Raw genomic sequence first — 20,865 nt, forward strand, 5'->3', positions numbered from 1 at the left:
ACTTCTCCCCTTAGCAGAGGAGTCAATAACCAGGGGGCATTGATATAAGATAAGGAGCAGGAACGGTAGAGGGGATTTGAGGAAAAACCTTTCACCAAGAAGGTGGTGGAAATCTGGAACTCACTTGCTGAAAGGGTGGTAGTGGCGGGAACCCTCACAACATTTAAGAAGCATTTAGATGAGTACTTGAAACGACGTAGTTTAAAGGCTACGGACTAAGTGCTAGAAAATGGAATTAGAATAGATATGTGCTTGAAGGTCAGCGCAGACATGATGGGCTGAAGGGCCCCTTTGTGCTGTAAAGCTCTGTGACTCTGAGTGTGTATAAGACCAGAAGATATAGGAGCAGAATTAGGAAACTCGGCACATCAGGTCTGCTCTGTCATTCCATAATGGCTGATGTATTTCTTAGCCCCATTCTCCTGCCTTCTCCCCGTTACCCCTGATCCCCTTATTAATCAAGAATCTATCCATCTCTGTCTTTTAAAAAAAAAATTTAGAGTACCCAATTCATTTTTTTCTAATTAAGGGGCAATTAAGTGTGGCCATTCCACCTAGCCTGCACATCTTTTGGGTTGTGGGGGTGAAACCCACGCAGATACGGGGAGAATATGCAAACTCCACACGGATATTGACCCAGAGACAGGATCGAACCTGGGACCTTGGCGCCTTGAGGCAGCAGGGCTAACCCACCGTGCTGCCAACCATCTCTGTCTTAATGACACTGCGACTTTCCTCCACAGCCTTCTGCGGCAATGAGTTCCATAGCGAGCAAGGGGTGAGAAAGTAAAACAAGGGAGATAAAGCAGGAGAGGAGAATTCAAAAATGTGATGTGAATGAAGTGGGTAGGGCAAGAGGAGGATTATGGACAAGGATGCAGAGAGAGTGCCTGAGAGAGGGCAGATATAGAAATGCTTCAGGTGAGAATGTGTGCACAAGCGAAGTGTGAAAGAGAGTTTGCACTAAGGCAAGAGTATGGTAAATATTAACTGGAGAAAAGTCTAAGAATGAGGGACAAGATTATGTGTTAAAGAGACACAGTGTGTTGCAAGTGGGAGGGATGAGGATGGGAGAAGAAGGAACAGAATGGGGTGGAAGAGAATTTGGAAGACCATGCATGAGGAGGGAGTCTTTTGAGTAATTAAAATGTGTATGGTTATTTGGAAGGGGTGCTGGGGGGTGGCAGGTGATGGAGAGAGGACAAAGGAATGCATCGGGTTCGGGTAGAGAATATTGTAATGCAAGCGGCACTCATTGCCGGTCTCATTTCTTCCCTTCCTGACAAAATTGGAAATTGTTGAATGGAAAATTGAAGTTGGGCAACATCTCATTGTGTGGCACTGCATTACAGCATCTTTACACTATGTTTCTCTAACGTGTGTGTTAGTGTGCTTATTTTATTTTCTAGACTCCAACCATATTCAACTGTTAAGCTTTTATATAAGTGGTGTCTATTAGGGGCTATAAAATAAATGTTTCCTTTCAATAGGTAATCCTTTTGATAAGAGTACTTGTTCCCAATCACTCTCTAGCTGAGCATATTGAGGCTATGTGGGTTATCCAGCTCTTGCATGGATTTTCGCACTGTTGGTGTAGAGCTTCTATGTGAGCCCCAACCGCTCAATACCAAGGGCCCACACAGTAAGGTGGCGATCAACAACTGAACCACATATCACTTCACATGTACATATAGCAAAAAGGAACAGGACAGACCTTTGAGAAAAAAATGCTTAGATCTTTTGTGTGGAGAAGGAGAGCCAGTCCTTACTTCTAAGAAGGTTAAATTGATGAGATGCAAGCTAATCTGTTAATAATGTTAGCCTTGCACCATTGTCTTCCATGGGTTATAAAAAAATGACACAACAATAAAATCAGTGCTGGAAATACACAGGTCTAGCAGCGTCTGTGGAGAGAGATGTAGAGTTAATGTTTTGGATCAAATGTGACTCTTTTGCTAACCACAGATACTACTAGACCTGCTGAATATTTCCAGCATCTGCAGTATTTTGTTTTTAAGATGACACAGCAAGTCTGGCTGAAATGAAAAGCTGTTGTTTAGCATCGCCCAGTGCCCAGACCCTGGAACTGCATGCAGTTTCAGAACATTGTTTTCAGAATGTTACAGGCTTTTCTGACAGCCACAACAAGCTGTTAGACTAGGAATATTCCATTATAGCTGGCAAACACCAAAGTAACAAAGTTTGTGTAATCTGTCCTTTCATTTTAATCCTTGCCGTATAACAATTTTGTGGAATTTCCTGTTTCGTCATCCTTTTCTTTCTCAGTCACAATTTTGTCACACCTAATTGTTTTTGAACTATAAGAATTGTAGCTTTACTTAATCCTAAGGGTATTAAGTACATTTTTAAAGAATCACAAAGGGGCTTTTAAACAGCAGTGCAGGATTCACCAAAATGTTTTCCTGTGACGATGGCCATGCTTTTAATATAAATCTTTTAATGTCATGACTTCCTCAACCTGATACTGGGAGTGGAATTGAAAGGTCCCATTCCCAACTCCTGCCCAGAACCTAGTCCTTTCTGCCTGACCCTTTGACTCCACTTCAAATGCCCATTTCTTCTTAGCTGTTGCATTTTTCCTCCCCCTGCTGCTGCTTCCCTTCCCTAGCCTTCCTGACCACTCCCTCATATTTTCTAGTGGAAGAGGCACCCGGAGTCAGGATTCCTGTCCTTTTTGTGAGGTGAGTGTGCAACGAAAGGCACCCACAACCTAATGGCTAGATGCATTTCCTACAACCCCACCAGAAAGTGCTTCCTTACCTGTGGCACCATCTCCCATCCCAAAGGACAGAAGAGAGAAAACGAAGCAACGGACAAACAGACAGAAGAATAGAAAATAGATTGAGGAGGTGAAAAAGAGGGGAAAGGACCAGAAGAGGGAAGAAAGGTCTGGAGACAAGTGAAGGAGGAAAGAAAGCAAAGCTGATGCCTGACTTACCAAAAGCAATGCCACAGAAAATCGACTAATCTACTGATAGAAATAGTACTGCGGACAGGCACTTTGTGTCCATCATATTTTCACCCAGAGTTTGAGCAATGCTTCAAATACAAGAATAAAGACTGTTGATCATCACTGTGTGAATCCAGTGTTCACTTCACAGTAATAGACTGTAACGTCAAATTTTCCATAGTGTAACGTTTCTGAATATTATAAACAACACCCAAATGATGAACAGTGTCATCAAAGATTGACTAGTTGCCTGTCTATTTTTAAATATTAACTCTTTAATGGTTTTGTCACACTGGAAGGCATGACTTCCTTACAGGGGGTCTCACCTCTAATGTGTGAAAAGACTTTAAAACCTTTACTTGCAGTTTTTTTTGGTAAGGCTACTTCTGATTAGCCTTTGTGACCACCCCTCCCTGGTCCTCTATAAGTCCGACTAGCAATTTGTTGAAATCTATTTCTGGTGACAAATTAAATGAACGCCAAACCATGTAAGATAGAGGGCGGCACGGCTGCACAGTGGTTAGCACTGCTGCCTCACAGCGCCGAGCACCCGAGTTCGATCCCGGCCCCGGGTCATTGACCGTGTGGAGTTTGCACATTCTCCCCGTGTCTGCGGGGGTCTCAACCCCACAACCCAGAAACATGTGCAGAGTAGGTGAATTAGCCACAGTAAATTGCCCCGTAATTGGAAAAAGACGAATTGGATGCAAGATAGCCATTCTTATAATATTGTTACTAAATCTTAAGTAAAATTGATTAACTGTTACTTTTGTTAGTTCGCTACCCCCAATTTTCACTCCCAGTCTGATGAGAGGCCTCTTCCAGATGGGTCTGGCAGGAGGTCCATGGTTCGGTTTTAATTTGTTGCATTTATTTTTCATTCTTTGTTCCTGGTGCGTGCATGCACCCAAATGACGTGCTCCTCCAGCTGCTATATTTGATTGGCACTGGGTTTTCAAGTTTAAAGGTGTTTCCATCTTGTATGCTGACTTTCAGCTGCTTCCATTAGCTTTACCTATTTGCTGCTTTCTCTCTATTCATTTGTTCCCTCCCAACCATAAAAAAACTTAGCCCAGATGCTGTTTAATTTCATTCATTAATTATGGAGAATATGTTTAATTTTCTTTTACTATTTTAATAACTGTTTCCAATAGTTACAATATATTGGTCCTTTTTAGCTGTTTGCTGTGGCTCAGTTGGTAGTACTCTCATTTCTGAGTCCAAAGGCTGTGGGTTCAAGTCCCACGTGAGGACACAAATCAAGGCTGCACTCTACTGCAGCACTAAGCTGCTGCCGATTTTCACATGAGACGTTAAACCGTGGCCCTATCTGCCCTCTTGGGTGAATGTAAAAGATCCCATGGCACTGTTATGAAGAAGAGCAGTGGGTATATCTGGTACCATGGCCATTATTTATCCTTCAATCAATTTTACAAGGATAGATTAACTGGTCATTTGCTGTTTCTAGGAGTTGACCATGTCAGATTGCACAATGTTTAATTCCATTGCCTCATATCATGAAGCAGCTCATGCCCTCATGGAACAAAGCCTGGACCACAGACTTGGACTCATAAGCAGGAAGCAACCTTTGCACCAAATAATTGACATGTAGTGATATTCCCTGACATGAGCGATTTACTTACTTCCCCATAACCTTCAAAGGATTACCATCAAGGAGTCCTTCACCACTAACATTGAGAAACTCAACTCAACCAGCCACATAAATAGCATGACTACCGGAACTGCTCAGTGAGTATGCTGTGTATTTTGAAGTTGACATCAAAATATGACTAGAACCTGGAAGCCTTTCAGCCATACTAAAGGCGCCAGCCCTCCATACCCATTACTGACACATTCATCTTGAAACCCAATACCACCTTGCTGGCAATTTGCCAGCCCACAGGACTTCATTTTCTTCTAGACCCTGGAATATTTTGTAGTATTAGTATATTCCAGAAAATTGCACCCAGTGGTTCAAAATTCACTGTTTCTCCACACACCCATTTGCAGGTCTCTGGACTCTTTACCTCTAGTATTGATAAAAGTTGCTTTCCTCCTTTATTGAGGCCTGCAGCAGCGCTGACAATTTAGAAGGCTGCCATATCCTTAAAGACCAAGAACCCATTCACTATGGTTTAAAATCCAAGACCAAACAACACCCCCCACCCCATTTCTTACACCTGTACACTCCTCTCCATCCTAGTTCTGCCACACCCTAAGAGATTTTTGCTTTGTGCTCTGTGTTGATAAACCCTGAAATCTTCATTCCCCCGCTGGAGTATTGTGACCTCGTGGTATAGATGTTTACAGCATGGAAACGGACACTTTGGCCCAGCTTGTCCATGCCGCCCAGTTTCTATCACTAAGCTTGTCCCACATGCCCATATTTGGCCCATTTCCCTCTATATCCACCCTGCCCATGTAACTGTCTAACTGCTTTTTAAAGGACTGAATTGTACCCGCCTCAGCCTTTCCAGATGCTCACCACCCTCTTGTGTGAAGAAATTTCCCCTCTGGTCTCTTTTGTATCTCCTCTCACCTTAAACCTGCTCAGAACCTGTTTCAATTCTGCCAAATTCTGGTAATGCCCCAGTGTTACTCCACACATTCACTTGCGCATTATTGGCCCACAACTTCCTTGGATTGGCAATCAGCGGTGGATTGCCACTTCGTAGCAGCTCACCTACACTTAAATTCTAAACCGCCTAGCTCGCCCAACCACCCTGACTCAGGCTGGTTGAGACTCCGGCAGCGTCCCCAGCTCCAGTGGTGAAGGGCAAAAGCAGCGGAGCGAAGGGACACACACACCCTTTTTATGTACTTGCTTCCATAAAGCAGTTGAGTTTAATGGTCCCATTGAAAGGAGAAGGTAAGTTTCTAAGGAAGTGAATGGGATGGGGAGGGGCGAGGGTGGGGGGGGGGGGGGGGGGGGGGGGGTGTACCATGTAAAGCTTGGTTCGAATGTTTAAAATATTTACTCTGAAGCTAGAATTACGTTTTTTAGTTCCAGCTTTTTCAGAGTAATTATGAGCATAAAACTGGAAGAACCCCCATCAGAAGTTAGACATTTAAATCGCTTTGTTGGATGGTTCCCAGCCAGGTGAAGTGAGCCCTTCTGGACAATTGCTGGGTAAACCCTTACGTGGGAACTTCCAAGAGGAATTAGTACAGAAAGTACTTTTCACCAAGGAACTGCAAGAGACCATTTCGCGCCTCAAATCCGTTGGACTGTTCGATGATAATCAATAATAATCTTTAATATTGTCACAAGTAGACTTACATTAACACTGTAATGAAGTTACTGTGAAAATCCCCTAGTCGCCACACTGAGGTGCCTGTTTGGGTACACTGAGGGAGAATTCAGAATGTCCAAATTACCGAACGGCGCGTCTTTCGGAACTTGTGGGAGGAAACCAGAGCGCCCCAAGGAAATCCACACAGACACGGGGAGAACGTGCAGACTCTGCACAGATAGTGACCCAAACTGGGAATCAAACCTGGGACCCTGGTGCTGTGAACCAACAGTGCTAACCATTGTGCTACCGTGCTGCATATTATGGCTGATCTGTGACCTAATCAATAAATGTGCCGTTGTGCCTTATCACCTAACAGCTTTGGTTAACAAAAATCTATTAATTTCTGGTTGACCTTGTGAAGTTGCTGTTTTCTGAAAGAGTTACAACCTCTGCAGCCCTTTGTGTGTTTCTGAATTTCAGCCTTGAAAGGCCTTACTCTAATTTTTAAACTACACCCCTGGATTCCCCAATCAGTGGAAATACTTCATCTCATCTAGAGGGGCACTGTGACACAGTGGTTAGCACTGCTGCATCACAGCATCAAGGACACGGGTTTGGTTCTGGCCTTGGGTGACAGTAGTGTGGTGTTTGCACTTTATCCCCATGTCTGCATGGGTTTCTCCAGTATCTGCCCATATTCCAAAGATGTGAAGGTTAGGATTGATTGGCCATGCTAGATTGCCCCTTAGTGTTCAAAGATGTGCAGGTTGAGTGGGGTTACGGGATAGGGTTGGTGGAGTGGGCCTTGGTAGGGTGCTCTTCAGAGGGTCAGTGCAGACTTGATGGGCCGAATGGCCTCCACCTGCACTGTAGGGATTCTATGGGGTCAACTCCCCTTAATTCATTAATGATCAAATTAACCTGTAACCTTCTAAATTACAGAAAATGCAACTCTAATTGTGTAATTTCTTCTTGTAATGTAACCATTGAGTCCAGGTATCATTCTGGTAAATCTATACTGTACCGTCTCCAACACCAATATGTCCATCCCAAGGGGTTGTGCTTGGAATTACCCACAGTACTCTAGGTGTGGTCCAACCAGGGCCTTGAAGAGCTGAAACATAACTTCTTCTATTCATTTGTATCTTGGTCTTTTGAATGTTAAGACCTGCACTTTGAATATTTTCTGTACCTGAACAAGATGTTTTGATGATCTGTGTACACAAACCACTCCATTCACTCGATGTCCCTTTGGACCTTGGACTACCATTGTTTCTAGCTTTTTACCATTTAGAAAGTGGATTATCGTACATTTGCCTACAGTAAAATCCATTTTCCATTTTTTTTACCCATAGTCTATTAATTTTTCTCTGTAGTTTTAAGCTTCCACCTACATTGCTTAGAGTGCCTTGTCATTGACAAGGTGGCTTTCTATCCTATCATCTAAGTTCTTAATGAAAACAGTGAACAGTTGCGATCCAGGATACAGATCCTCGTTGAACAACGCTAATCACGTCCTGCCAATTAGAGTATCTGCCCAATCTCTCTGTCTCCTACCCTCGGCCAGTTTTCTAACCAGGTAAATCATTTGACACCAATTCCATGTACTTCAATTTTACCGAATCTCTTATGAGTGACTTTAGTGGATGCTTTCTGGAAGTCCACATAGACGTGGTAGTTTCCTTGCCTGCTGCTTAAATCATCTCTTCAAAAAACGTCTTCAGATTCATTAGCTATGATCTACCCTTTATAAATCCATGCTGGCTATCTGATAAGCCGAAAGTTTATTTTTATTCGCTAATTGCTCCCAGGAAGGAGGTAGTGAGCCACCTTCTTGAGCTACATTGCCATGAAGTGCCCTGTTTCTGTGCTGTATTGTTCTTTGTTCTAGGGTGTTTTAGTATTTTGACCCAGTGATGATGAATGATCAAAAATATAATTCTAAGTCAGAATAGTGTGACTTGTAGGGACACATGAAGGTGGTGGTTTTCCCATACATTTACTGCCCTTTGTCAAGATGGTAGAAGCTGTGAGTTTGGAAGGCACTGTTGAAGAAACCTTGGTGAATTATTGCTACAGTGTATTTTGTGGATGGTGGACTGGTGGTGGAGGGAGTAAATGCAAAACGTGGTGGGTGCCAATCAAGTTAGCTGCTTTGTCCTGGATGGTGTCAAGCTTCTTGCGTGTCATCTGAGCTGTACTTGTGCATGAAAGTGGAGAGTATTCCATCACACTCCTGACGTGTAGATACTGGAAAGGCTTTGAGGAGGTGGGAGATAGGTTATTCATCACAGAATGCTCAGCCTCAGAACAGCACTTGTAGCCTCAGTATATAAATGCAGTTGCTCCAGTTAGTTCATGTTCAGTGGTAATCCCAGAATGTTGAAGGTAGGGTTTTCCATTGAATGGCAAGGGGATGTAGTTTGACTCTTTTTAGTTGGAGGTGGTCCATGTGTAGCACAAATATTGTTTGTCACATATCAGCAGAATATTATCCAGGTATTGCTGCTTGAGGCCACAGCCTACTTCATTTTCTGAGGTGCCGCAAATGATTCTGAACAATGTGCAACCATCAATGTACCCTGCCCCGATTCAACGTTAGTTTCCTTAGGATGTCTGCAATGTGTCCTCTTCCTCTACTGTAAATACTGACAAAAATTCAATGTGTCTGCCATTTCCTTATTTTCATTGACAATATTGCCACCATCAATTTTCAAAGGGCCCACATTACTCTTGATCATCCTCCTTTTCTAATATTGTAAAACAAATTGTGTTGATTTTTCTCATACTCCCCTTTTATTGTTCCCACTATCTGTTTTCTGTCCTTTGTATCTCTTTCAGTTATGAAGATCTGTGGTATTTTTTGCATTATATGTTTTTTCATTTAGTTTTATGTTGTCTCTTATCTCTTTAGTTGTCAATGGGTGTATTTTTATTGGAAGTAGAGCTGTTGCCCCTTAGAGGTATAAATTGGTTCTGAATCACAGTAAGTTATTTTTTGATCACCTTCACTGATGATCTGTCAATTTTCTAATGATCAGATTTGGCCGGTTTACTGTGGACAAACTCTGTTACATTGCATTGAAGTCAGTCTTGTCTAAATATAGAATCTCAGTAGTTGAATTGTGTTTCTCCCTTTCAAACACTTTGAACTCTCACCTTATTATGATCGCTTATAGATTTTGTTACTAAATCTAATCAATCCAATCTTTGGTGATATCAGGATATTTTGCTGTAGAAAGCTGTTCTGAACTCAATTAATAATTTCACTATTTTCCTGAAGTGAGCTATTCTGTAAATCTCAAACTATATGAAAGTTAAAATCCCCCACTAAAACTTTTGTGGTCTAATCTCTGCCTTTATATAGTCTACCATTTCTCAGCTGCTATCAGGGGCCCATACACAACTCCAACTAAAAAGAAAGATTTGCATTTGTATAGCACCTTTCCTGACCATAGCACCTTCCGTAGTGCTTTATGGCCAATTAAGTAGTTTTGACGTTTAGCCACTGCTGTAATGTAGGAAATGTGACAGCCAATTTTCACATCGCAAGCTCACACAAACAGAAGTGTTATCACAAGATAATCAGTTTTGGTGATGGTAGTTGAGGTTGAATATCGACCAGGATACCAGGAATAACTCCTCTACTCTTCTTTGAAATAGTGCCATTGGATCTTTTACATCCACCTAAAAGGCAGATAGGGAACATCTAATCCAAAATTGTCCGATAATGCAGCACTCCCTCAGTATTGCACCAAAATATCAACCTTGAATTTTGTGTTCAAGTCCTGAAGTGGTAATTGAACCCACAAACCTCAAACTCAGTGCCAACTACGATGTCTCTGGGATCCTGGACTTGCCTTTCTTGCTTGTAACTTGAGTCCCTAAGCTTGGCTTTGAGCTGTAGTGTTTTGCTTCTATGCATTCCTCATTTCTTTCTGCTCCTTTAAGTTGCTTTTTGCTGGGTGATTTGTTGGCTTCTGTACATGTGTAATAAAAGTTCTTCAAAATCAATGGAAACAAATAAAAGGCAATAACCTTAAACGGTGGAGGGGTGGGGAATTTTGGCCAGAAAATAGTCAGGGTGTGGGCAAGCGATTAATTGTGTTGGCTCTACCTGCATCCTTTGTTTATATTCTCAATCTTTTTAAAATATGCATCCTTAAGCTCTGTAAGGGCAGATGATTATTTGTCAATAATCAGCTCTTAAGTTGAAACTCCTTTGCACCTTGTTGAAGGCAAATTTCTATGCAACACACTTTCCCCATTACATAATTTCCTCCCTATCAACTATCAAATTGCGAATGTCCTGCATGCATTTTTACAGTCTAAATAAATGACTACCGAGGGCAGCATGGTGGCTCAGGGGTTAGCATTGCTGCCTCACGGCACCGAAGTCCCAGGTTCGATCCCGGCTCTGGGTCACTGTCCGTGTGCAGTTTGCACATTCTACCTGTGTTTGAGTGGGTTTCGCCCCCACAACCCAAAGATGTGCAGGGTAGGTCAATTGGCCATGCTAAATTGCCCCTTAATTGGAAAAAATGAATTGGGTACTCTGAATTCTAAAAACAAAATATGACTACCAATGTTACTTTACTTTTTATTGCAGTAACCTTCATATCTCGATCTTAGTAAAATTTTAGCTTTGACATGCATTCAATTATTCATTTAACCACATTTATATTTGAAACTGCCTCTAAATGTGTTAGGTAATTACTTCCTTGCGCCAGTGGTTTATCTCCTAAACCCTCCTCAGCTCGTGTTGCAGGGAAGCTCATTTTTGTAATAAATTTGCTTTCCTGCTTCTATAATTGCATCATTCCCTGTCACCTTTATTGAGTGCTCCATTCCAAATTGAAAAATTGACTCTCGCACCTTCTGTTGCACAAATAATCCAGCTTTACTGTTTTTAAAAAAATATTTTTATTCTCCCTTTTCACATTTTCTGCCAAATTTACACCCACCAACAATAAACAATAATCAGTAATAAATATGTCAATCCCCATATCAATAACAACGATCCCATCCTCCCACCAAACCCCAAACATTAGCCCGCATGTTCACACAATCAAATGACAAAAAGGATTTGGGGATCACCCATAGTCGCCATTAACACACAGGCCCCCTCCCCCCAACCCTTCCACCCACACGCCCCAACTAATGTTCGATGTTATCCAGTTCTTTAAAGTGCATAATGAATAATGCCCATGAATTGTAGAACCCCTCCATCCTTCCCCTCAATTCAAACTTAACCTTCTCAAGAGTGAAGAATCCCAACAGATCCACCCGCTACGCCAGGGCACAGGTTGGAGAGCAACCTCTGCACCCTATCAGGAACCGCCTTTGGGCGATCAATGAGGCGAAGGGTACAACATCTGCTTCCGCACCCGTTTCCAACCCTGGCTGGTCCGACACCCTGATTATGGTCTCCCGGAGGCCCGGGTCCAGTTTCACATGCACCACTTTAGAAATTACCCTAAAAACCTCCTTCCAGTAATCCTCTAGCTTTGGACAGGACCAAAACATGAACATGATTAACCCCCGCCCCCCCCCGGCAACGTTCACACACATCTTCTACTCCTTCAAAGAATCGGCTCATCCTCGCCCTCTTGAGGGGTGCTCTGTATATCACCTTCAGCTGTATCAGCCCCAACATCGCGTACGAGGTGGAGGCATTCACTCTCTGGAGCACCTCACACCAGAACCCCCCCTCCATATCCTCTCCCAACTCTTCCTCCCACTTTGCTTTGGTCCCTTCCAGTGGTGTCTTTTCCAAAATAGCTCCTTAAACCGCTGACACTACCCCCTTCTCCAGTCCCCCTGTTTTCAGCACCTCCTCCAGCAATGTGGAGGCCGGCTCCACTGGGAAGCTCTGTATCTCCTTTCTGGCAAAATCTTTAACCTGCATGTATCTAAACATTTCCCCCTGCTCCAGCCCATACTTCGCTTCCAGCTCCTTCAATCCTGCAAACTGACCCCTAAGAAACAAATCTTTTAATGTCTTAATCCCCTTTTCCTCCCATTTCCGAAAATTTCCATCCCATCACCCTGGCTCAAATCTGTGGTTCCCCCGAGTTGGCATTTCCCTTGACCCTGCCCCCAACCCGAAGTGTTGGCGAAACTGCCTCCAAATTCTCAATGAAGCTATTATTACCGGACTCCCTGAGTACTTCCCCGGGGCTATCTGGAACAGCGCTGTTGCCAGTGCTTTTAGTCCCGACCCCCTGCATAAGCTCTCTTCCATTCTGACCCACTGGGAATCAACCCCTGTGACCCAGCTCTGCACCTTCTCCACATTCGCCGCCCAGTGGTAATACATCAGGTTCGGAAGACCCAAAACCCCTGCCTGCCTTACCCGCTGTAGCAGCATCTTTCTAACTCTGGCCACCTTCCCATCCCATATGAACAAAGTAATCCTTCCCTCAATCTCTCTGAAAAAAGCCTTTGGCAGGAAAATCGGCATGCATTGAAAAATAAACAGAAATCACGCAACACGTTCATTTTAACCGCCTGTATCCGACCCGCCAGTGACAGAGGGAGACCATCCCACCTTGCCAGATCAAATTCCACTCCATACCAAACTAGAAATGTTGTACCTGCGGAGCCCCCCCACTCCCGGGCAACCTGCACCCCCAGGTACCTAAAGTGAGTCCCTGCCCTACGGAATGGCAGCCCCCCCCCCCCCCCCCCCCCACCCCTGCCCCCACGCCCGGCCGAGACACCACAAAATACTCACTCTTGTCTAGATTTAGTTTGTACCCGAGAAAGAACCAAACACGCGAAGCAGCTCCAATATTCCTCCTATCGACACACTCGGTTCTGACACGTATAACAGCAAGTCATCGGCATATAAGGACACCCTCTGCTCGGTTCCGACACGTATAACAGATCCAGCTTTACTATTGATAGGTGTTTTAAAGCACAGCGAAAATTGCAGTCTCAATGCCTGGAGCCGTTTTCTGAGTCTTACTATAATATCATCCTGCAACATTTTCTGTCCTTGAGGTCCTTCCCTCTACTCAGGCTACCTTAGCTTGATTTTCCTGGAATACCTCTGTTCAGACTCCCTCTCCTTACCCGAGGTTAATCTTCTCCCCATATCATATATCTAATATTCTATACCCTGCGCGCTCACGCTCTCATCAATCATTGGACCTCCTCCCCTCCCCTTAATGACTATGTCTTGCTGTGCAATAGGTCTGGTGGCTGCAATGTAAATTAATTAGTTCTCTCCGTTTTGTCTGCTAAATCCATCCCTATACAAATAAGCTAGGGGAGGCAGTTGTATTGTTCTGGATGAAGAATCCATAGACCCAGGATTAATGCTCTGGGGACCTAGGTTCGAATCCCACCATGGAAGATAGTGAAATTTTAATTCAGTAAAATAAATCTGGAAATAAAGACCATGAAACCATTGACAATTTTTGTAAATATATTTATATATATATCTCCACACATTGACACCAGGTGGCTCAGCAGCAGCAACTTAATTCCAGGAGCTTCTCATATCTGTTGGAATAACAATTTCTCTTCCTGCTCTCAAAACTGACTAGCTTAGCTTGGCATTCCTCCAAGTGTGCTTGTGGTTAAGTGAACTTGGAAATCTGTAGTAGAAATGTTTGTTCTGTTCACGGAGGTCTGCTGGTTTTGTGGTCAGGAGTTAATGATGAGTATCAATGGAATGAGAGGCTGTGGTGTTCATTACACTTGCACTTACACTTTCTGTGGGCTTTTTGCATGTCAAGTTTAAAAAAGAATTTAGAGTACCCAATTCATTTTTTCCAATTAAGGGGCAATTTAGCATGGCCAATCCACCTAGCCTGCACATTTTTGTATTGTGGGGGCAAAACCCACGCAAACACAGGGAGAATGTGCAAACTCCACACGGACAGTGACCCAGAGCCGGGATCGAACCTGGGACCTCGGCGCCATGAGGCAGCAGGGCTAACCCACTGCGCCACCGTGCTGCCCTTTTGCATGTCAAGTTGCTGTCACCCAAACAGTCCAATGCCCTCTACAAAGCACCTGGGATCTTGGGAATTGGGAGACAACAGTGTATCTTGTAAACCACACAGATTGAAGAATTGTTAATGGGTATCACCGATTCCAAACCAGGCTATGTTAAGCGTCCTAAATTCAATGCCGTATCAAGTATAGAAAGTGAAATAAAGGGCAGTAAGAAAATATTGACTGAAAGAGAGACAGAATTTAATTATTTAAGTTTTTAAAAATCTCTAATAACCAAAAGCTAAAGGAATGAGTTCTCATCTTGTAAAAGTTATTTTTCAGTATCAGCGAGATTGTTTGGCAGTACAAAGAACACAGAACATACAGTGCAGAAGGAGGCCATTCGGCCCATCGAGCCTGCACCAACCCACTTAAGCCCTCACTTCCACCCTATCCCCATAACCCAATAACCCCTCCTAACCTTTTTTTTGGACACTAAGGGCAATTTATCATGGCCAATCCACCTAACCTGCACGTCTTTGGACTGTGGGAGGAAACCGGAGCACCCGTTGGAAACCAATAACAGACACGGGGAGAACGTACAGACTCAGCGGGGAATCTAACCTGGGACCTTGGCGGTGTGAACCACAGTGCTAGCCACTCGTGCTGCCCAAATTAAGACTTATCTCGCCCTGAGAAGGGTACTTAAACAGGATGGACAAACCTAACTGTTATGGTGAATTTAGTCAGTGTCTACGATGTCAATACAGAAACCTCATACCATTCAATACCATTTGGGCAGCACAGTAGCACAGTGGTTAGCACAGTTACTTCACAGTTCCAGGTTGGATTCCTGGCTTGGGTCACCGTCTGTACGGACTCTGCACATTCTCCCCGTGTCTGCGTGGGTTTCCTCCGGGTGCTCCGGTTTCCTCCCACAGTCCAAAGATGTGCAGGTTAGGTGGACTGGCCATGATAAATTGCCCTTAGTGCCCCCAAAAAAGGGGTTACTGGGATAGGGTGGAGGCGTGGGCTTAAGTAGGGTGCTCTTGGGGCGGCATGTGGTGCAGTGGTTAGCACTGGGACTGCGGCGCTGCAGACACGGGTTTGAATCCCGGCCCTGGGTCACTGTCCATATGGAGTTTGCACATTCTCCCCATGTCTGCATGGGTTTCACCCCCACAACCCAAAGATGTGCAGGTTAGGTTGATTGGCCACGTTAAATTGCCCCTTAATTGGAGAAAAAATAATTGGGTACTCTAATTTGTTTTAAAAAGTAGGGCGCTCTTTCCAAGTCCTGGTGCAGACGCGATGGGCCGAATGGCCTCCTTCTGCACTGTAAATCCTATAATACATTTGAATGGGTTTATGCACAGCTTACAGACGGCATTCTGTCTAGGTTGACAATTTCCAGATTCTTACATTTGTATGTGTAATCGTGAGAAGTTGTTGTCTGGTTTGGCCAGTAATAATGGTGAACACTGTTAACCTACCGCAAAATCTGACCCTTTCTTTATTCCTACTGCAAAATTACTACAAAGCACTTCACAACTAATTAATTACTTTAGTTTGGAGTGTTTTGTGACATATGGGGCAGGATTCTCTGAAATTGAGGCAGAGTGTTCGCGCCGTCGTGAACGCCGTCGAGATTCACGACGGCGCGAAACGGCCCCTAACCCGACCGATTCAGGGCCTGATAATGGGCTAGGAGCGGCGCCGCGTCATTTACGCGTGCCAGGCCTTGGCGCCGTGTAAAGGCGGCGCCGCATACATGGCGTGGCCAGTGCCGCATAACTGGCGTCCTCTCCGAGTCCGCCCCGCAAAAAGATGTCTTACGGATCTTGGGGGGGCTGCGGAAGAAAGGAGGTGCTCCTTCAGAGAGGCCGGCCTGACGATCAGTGGGCCCCGATCGCGGGCCAGACCCCATTTGAGGCCCCCCCCGGTGCAGGATCCCCCCGCGCGCCCCCGCAGCTCCCCCCCCCCCCCCCCCAAGCGTTCCCGCGCTGTTCCCGCCGGCAGCAACCAGGTGGGGGCGGCGCCGGGGGTAACCCGCCGTTTTGGGCAGGCCGCTCGGCCGATCCGGGCCGGAGAAAGGCGGGGGTACCGGTGAATCACCATTTTGGCTGTCTCGGGCGATTCACTGTACTGCGCTGCGCAAAACGCGATTGTGCCGATCTGGCCGCTTCCGTGAATCGCGGGAGGGCGTTGGACCGGCGTCACGGGAAAATTTGGCGACCCAGGCGATTCTCCCAACCGGCGCGGGAGCGGAGAATCGTGCCCCAGGTGTATGATACAAGAAAAAATGTAACAGTATAGAAATAAGTTGGTTGATGGACAAGAAATAAAGAATGAGTTGCTCAGGTTTTCAAGGGATTGGAAGTGGTGTACTTCAGGCGTCTGCTAGATCCACTTTTAGATATCTTTGTGTGTGTGTATTTAATAAATAGGGGTTGGTTGGTTCAGTGGCTGGGTGGCTGATGCTGAGCCACACCAATAGCATGGGTTCAATTCCCCGACAGACTGAGGTTATTCATAAAGGATAACCTTGTCTCAATCTTGTCCCTCACCTGAGGTGTGGTGACCCTCAGGTTAAATCACCGCCAGTCAACTCTCAAAGGGGAGAGCAGCCTCTGGGACTGGTGCCATATACATCAGATATAAGAAACATAATTAAAATTAACTGAGGATACAAAAGTAGAAAGTTTATCAAACAATGAGGCAGAAAGCTACCAGGAAGTGATAGGTTGGAGAACATGGGCATAGCTAACAGATTACATTTCACATAGACGTGGGTGAGATGATACATTTTCGGAGAAAACGCAAGTAAGTGCTGAATAGAAAGGCTGGACTTAATGGAAATGACGTGGATGAACAGAACTGCCTAGGGTTTCAAATAATTACAGTTTGGATTTACCAGGATGACGGTACGCATTAGAAACTTGCCGTGAAATGAGACCTGTGATACTCTGATGATTTCCACAGGAGCAGAGAAAACCAAAAGAAGGTTTAATAGAGGCTTTAGAATTTTAAAAATATATATTTTAACAAAGGTTTCATATTTAATAAACAAAAACTGAACTACAACACAGTTAAAAAAATTATTCGAACCTGGTACAATTGACACGTTAACAAGACTTTACATTTTTTAAAAATACAACATTTAAAAAAAATAAAAATAAATTTAGAGTACCCAATTCATTTTTTCCAATTAAGGGGCAATTTAGCGTGGCCAATCCACCTACCCTGCACATCACAGCTATCATACCAAGGCCCTTCTCCTTACATGAACAATAGCTTCCCATTTGACCACGTAATCTCCTCCATTCTTGCCATTCATTTGAAAACATTATAGTCTACAACCTCCAAGGCCCACATTGATGCTCTCCCCAATATCTTCTCTCTTTCCTTTGTCTCTTTACCAAGCCGCTCCTCAACCTTGGTAACCGTGGTCTCTGTATCTCAACTCCCTTTGTCCCTCCTCAACAAATTCAGTGCTATCTCTTAATTTCACACTTCATCAAACTCCCCACCCATGTGTTCCACAATCTCCACAACTTTGTCATTTCTTGCGTCCTTTGCACATTTTGTCTCGATCATTGACGAGATCATTTCTGACAACATCCTCTTCTCCATCATCACCCACATCTTACTACCCTCCTTCAATTCCAATATAATCATCAGTGCAAAACCCCTCCCTCAAGTCACCTACTTTTCAAAATCCCCAGATCCCTCAATTTTAGCTCCCTGCTTGTTGCTTTGCTTAACTATTCTTTTGCCCGTTACTTTAACATTCTTGATCCCTATAGGACCACAGTTGTCTCCAATCCTTGTTCTCCTGGTACAGAGCCCATCCTTGCTCCCTCAATTCTGTGTGATTCAAATTTGAGCATCCTTAGTGTATAACTAGACCAGATCTAGTTGACCTTTTCCTTGCTGATCACTTGGATTGTGGAACTCTATTTTTCAGTCATTGCAAGTGTAACTGTTAGTTTTAACATCCAGGCTGGATGTCAGTTAACCACTATTTCTGGGTTTACTTTGTATTATTTCCTATTCTTTACAATGCTGCTTGTATCCTTCACTAAATTTTGACCCTTCTTTAAGTGATAGTGATTCAGCAAGAGAACATTTTGAAGAACTTGATATAAAGATCACTTTCTTTCCGTTCTCCAATTTTCAAGGCTGGTGTAGTATACTCTGATTTACTTTGCTATTTTTTAAAATTTAGAGTACCTGATTATTATTTTTTTTCAATTAAGGAGCAATTTAGCGTGGCCAATCCACTTACCATGCACATCTTTGGGTCGTGGGGGTGAAACCCACACACACTGGGAGAATGTGCAAACTCCACACGGGCAACTTGGGGTCTCAATGTAAATAAACCTCTATTCATGGTATATCCTCTACCTGTTATTTGTCTTTGCCTCATGTTTCCTTTTAAGCATTAAAACACACTCTCCCAAATGGTTCATCAGGTTTACTTAAGTGAATAGGTCATCTATGCAAAGCACAGGATCTCAGGCTTGATCTCCAGTCTGTAATTAGTAGCTGATTTCAGTTAGAATGAGGTAGGGGGCATTATTATTGCCCCCCGCACCTGAATTAAGGAGAGAATTGTCAATTATTTTGGACTCTGTTTGATGTCCAGTGATCTACTGAAACTGTACCTGGATATCCGATGAAAACTGGGTCAGTCCCAGCTATCATGTTCTCTCACTTGCCATCCCCCAATCCACAATAGGTTTGATAAGCTTCCAAAGCTTACTCTTGAAATCTACAACTGACTATTTGGATGAGTTACCAAAAGGTGCAATGTGCCTCACTGAACGAAGAGGGCAAAGTAGGAATTTGTTGAGAAAAAGTAAGTTTAAATACTATCTAAAGTCATAAATGTTAACTTGTGCTTCAATTTTATATTGTACTGTAAAGCATTGTGTTGAATTTTGATTTTTATATTTAACATTTTAAAAATGTTTATCATAACTGCTGTGTTTATAGGAAAAACTTGAACCAATGACCTCGTCTGCACCGGCATCAAACAAGGTAACAATAAATACAAGGAACTTCTCAAAGACACTAAGTTTGAGATGAGCGAATGTTGGGATAATTAAATGCAGAGATGGGAAAGAATTCAGCTGTAGTGCAAAATGGGGGAGCCCAGGATTGGCTCCACATGAAATGAAAAAGAACACACTAGTGGAATAGATGAGAAGGATACAGATATTGGTGGCATTTTGCGAATCACTCAATTACCTGATGGGACCTTGTTCAGAGAGCAGGACTAGTTTAGGGAAGGTACTGGGACTAACTTGAAGTTAATTAGGCACTAGAAAAATTGTCCCAGTTTTTATTTGAGCATGACATATTGCGTCAGTTAACCGTCTCCAGCTTTCAAAAACAATTGCCCGTAAAGCTGCTAGTGCGTGCTGATAGCAGGGCAGCACGGTATTTGGGACCTTGAAGAACGAGGGGGTAAACCGTCTATCTATTTAATCAAGTAGCTTAAAGGATTGAAAAATAAGCAGAGGAAGAACTGAGGAGAGTGAATTCAATGTCAAAATATGAGCAGAAAGATAATTTGAGAGGGGAAAACAGTGCACTAAAAGAGATTTCGAAAAATAAAACAATTTTGCATTTTAAAATTTCCAACAACAATTCAAAACTTGAAGGACTGAAATTTCATAATTTTGCTTACTTTTTGGGCAAGAGGCCATTAATAGTTATGGCATCTTTAAAATGGTACTTGTATTGTTAACTATTAGGCTTAACTTTCCATAAAAGTGGAGCAGTACAGTCAGCCAGCTATTTGTAGCGATTTGAAATTGAAGGGGTCTTGCTCTCCACAAGCTGCAGGCTGATTTGTACCTTAATAATGGTGTGCAGCACTTGGGTGCTGTTACTCTTTCTTCAAAATCTGATCCAGCTATTAACCAGTCAGATTTGTAACTCTTGTCAGTGGTAGGATGATGGTAGAAAATGTCAGCGTTCTTGGCATCTACCTTTTTTTTCAGTTTGTAGTAGGCAATATGATTTATTCCTTTTAAGGTGTTTTCAAAATGTTACAAGTAACAAGATTTCTTCCATCAGATAGTAAGTTTACTTTTTAAAATATAATGGTATCAGCAGTTCATGCACCTGTGCTGTTGCTTCGGTTTATCTTTATCTGTACAAATATAATTTTAGAGTTTGAAATAATTTGGTATTCCCAATCCACTGCCAGGAGGTACGTATTTGTCTGACCTCTGTAGACAAATTTAGAGGGGTATAAAGCTATTTTAATTCTTTTACTGTAAGGGAAGCTTGCAAGATGGTGATACTCCTTCCCCACTTTTTAAACTATGGTTTGGCTTTTAAATTACAGACATTCCCTAATCTACCACAAGTAGGCAGCACCTATCGCCTTGGGAAAATAACTGCTACGATAGTGTCATTACATTCATTGGGTTCTACTCAAGAGATGTGGTCCAATACATTACAGGAATAGATATACCTGAGGGATATAAATGCACAAATAGTTTAAGATGACAGGGCGAGTTGAGAAAGTGGTCAGAAAGGCATATGTGAATCTGAGCTTTATAAATAGAGGTGTACGGTACAAAAATAAAGAAGTTATGATGGATCTTTATCAAACACTGGCTGGTCTCAGCAGGAGTATTATGACCAATTCCCGGCATTATATTCCAGGAAGAATATGAAGGCTTTAGAACAGAT

At 43.3% G+C, this 20,865-nt stretch overlaps 1 protein-coding gene across 6 annotated transcripts in view; it reads left to right on the forward strand.

The window, feature by feature from the left end:
- LOC140395129 (ran-binding protein 3-like) overlaps positions 1–20,865 on the forward strand; it is a 126,927-nt gene that overhangs the window by 8,408 nt on the left and 97,654 nt on the right. For 4 of the 6 annotated variants that reach the window (XM_072482587.1, XM_072482591.1, XM_072482592.1 and 1 more), the window contains exon 3: positions 19,153–19,197. In XM_072482587.1, coding sequence (XP_072338688.1) covers positions 19,153–19,197 — 45 coding nt within the window. Of the gene's footprint in view, positions 1–9,121; positions 9,194–18,910; positions 19,016–19,152; positions 19,198–20,865 lie in introns of those variants that run through there. The other 2 variants (XM_072482589.1, XM_072482590.1) reach the window with 2 other exon arrangements.

The sequence above is a fragment of the Scyliorhinus torazame genome, chromosome 18, assembly GCF_047496885.1.
Source record: "Scyliorhinus torazame isolate Kashiwa2021f chromosome 18, sScyTor2.1, whole genome shotgun sequence".
NCBI lineage: Eukaryota > Metazoa > Chordata > Chondrichthyes > Carcharhiniformes > Scyliorhinidae > Scyliorhinus > Scyliorhinus torazame.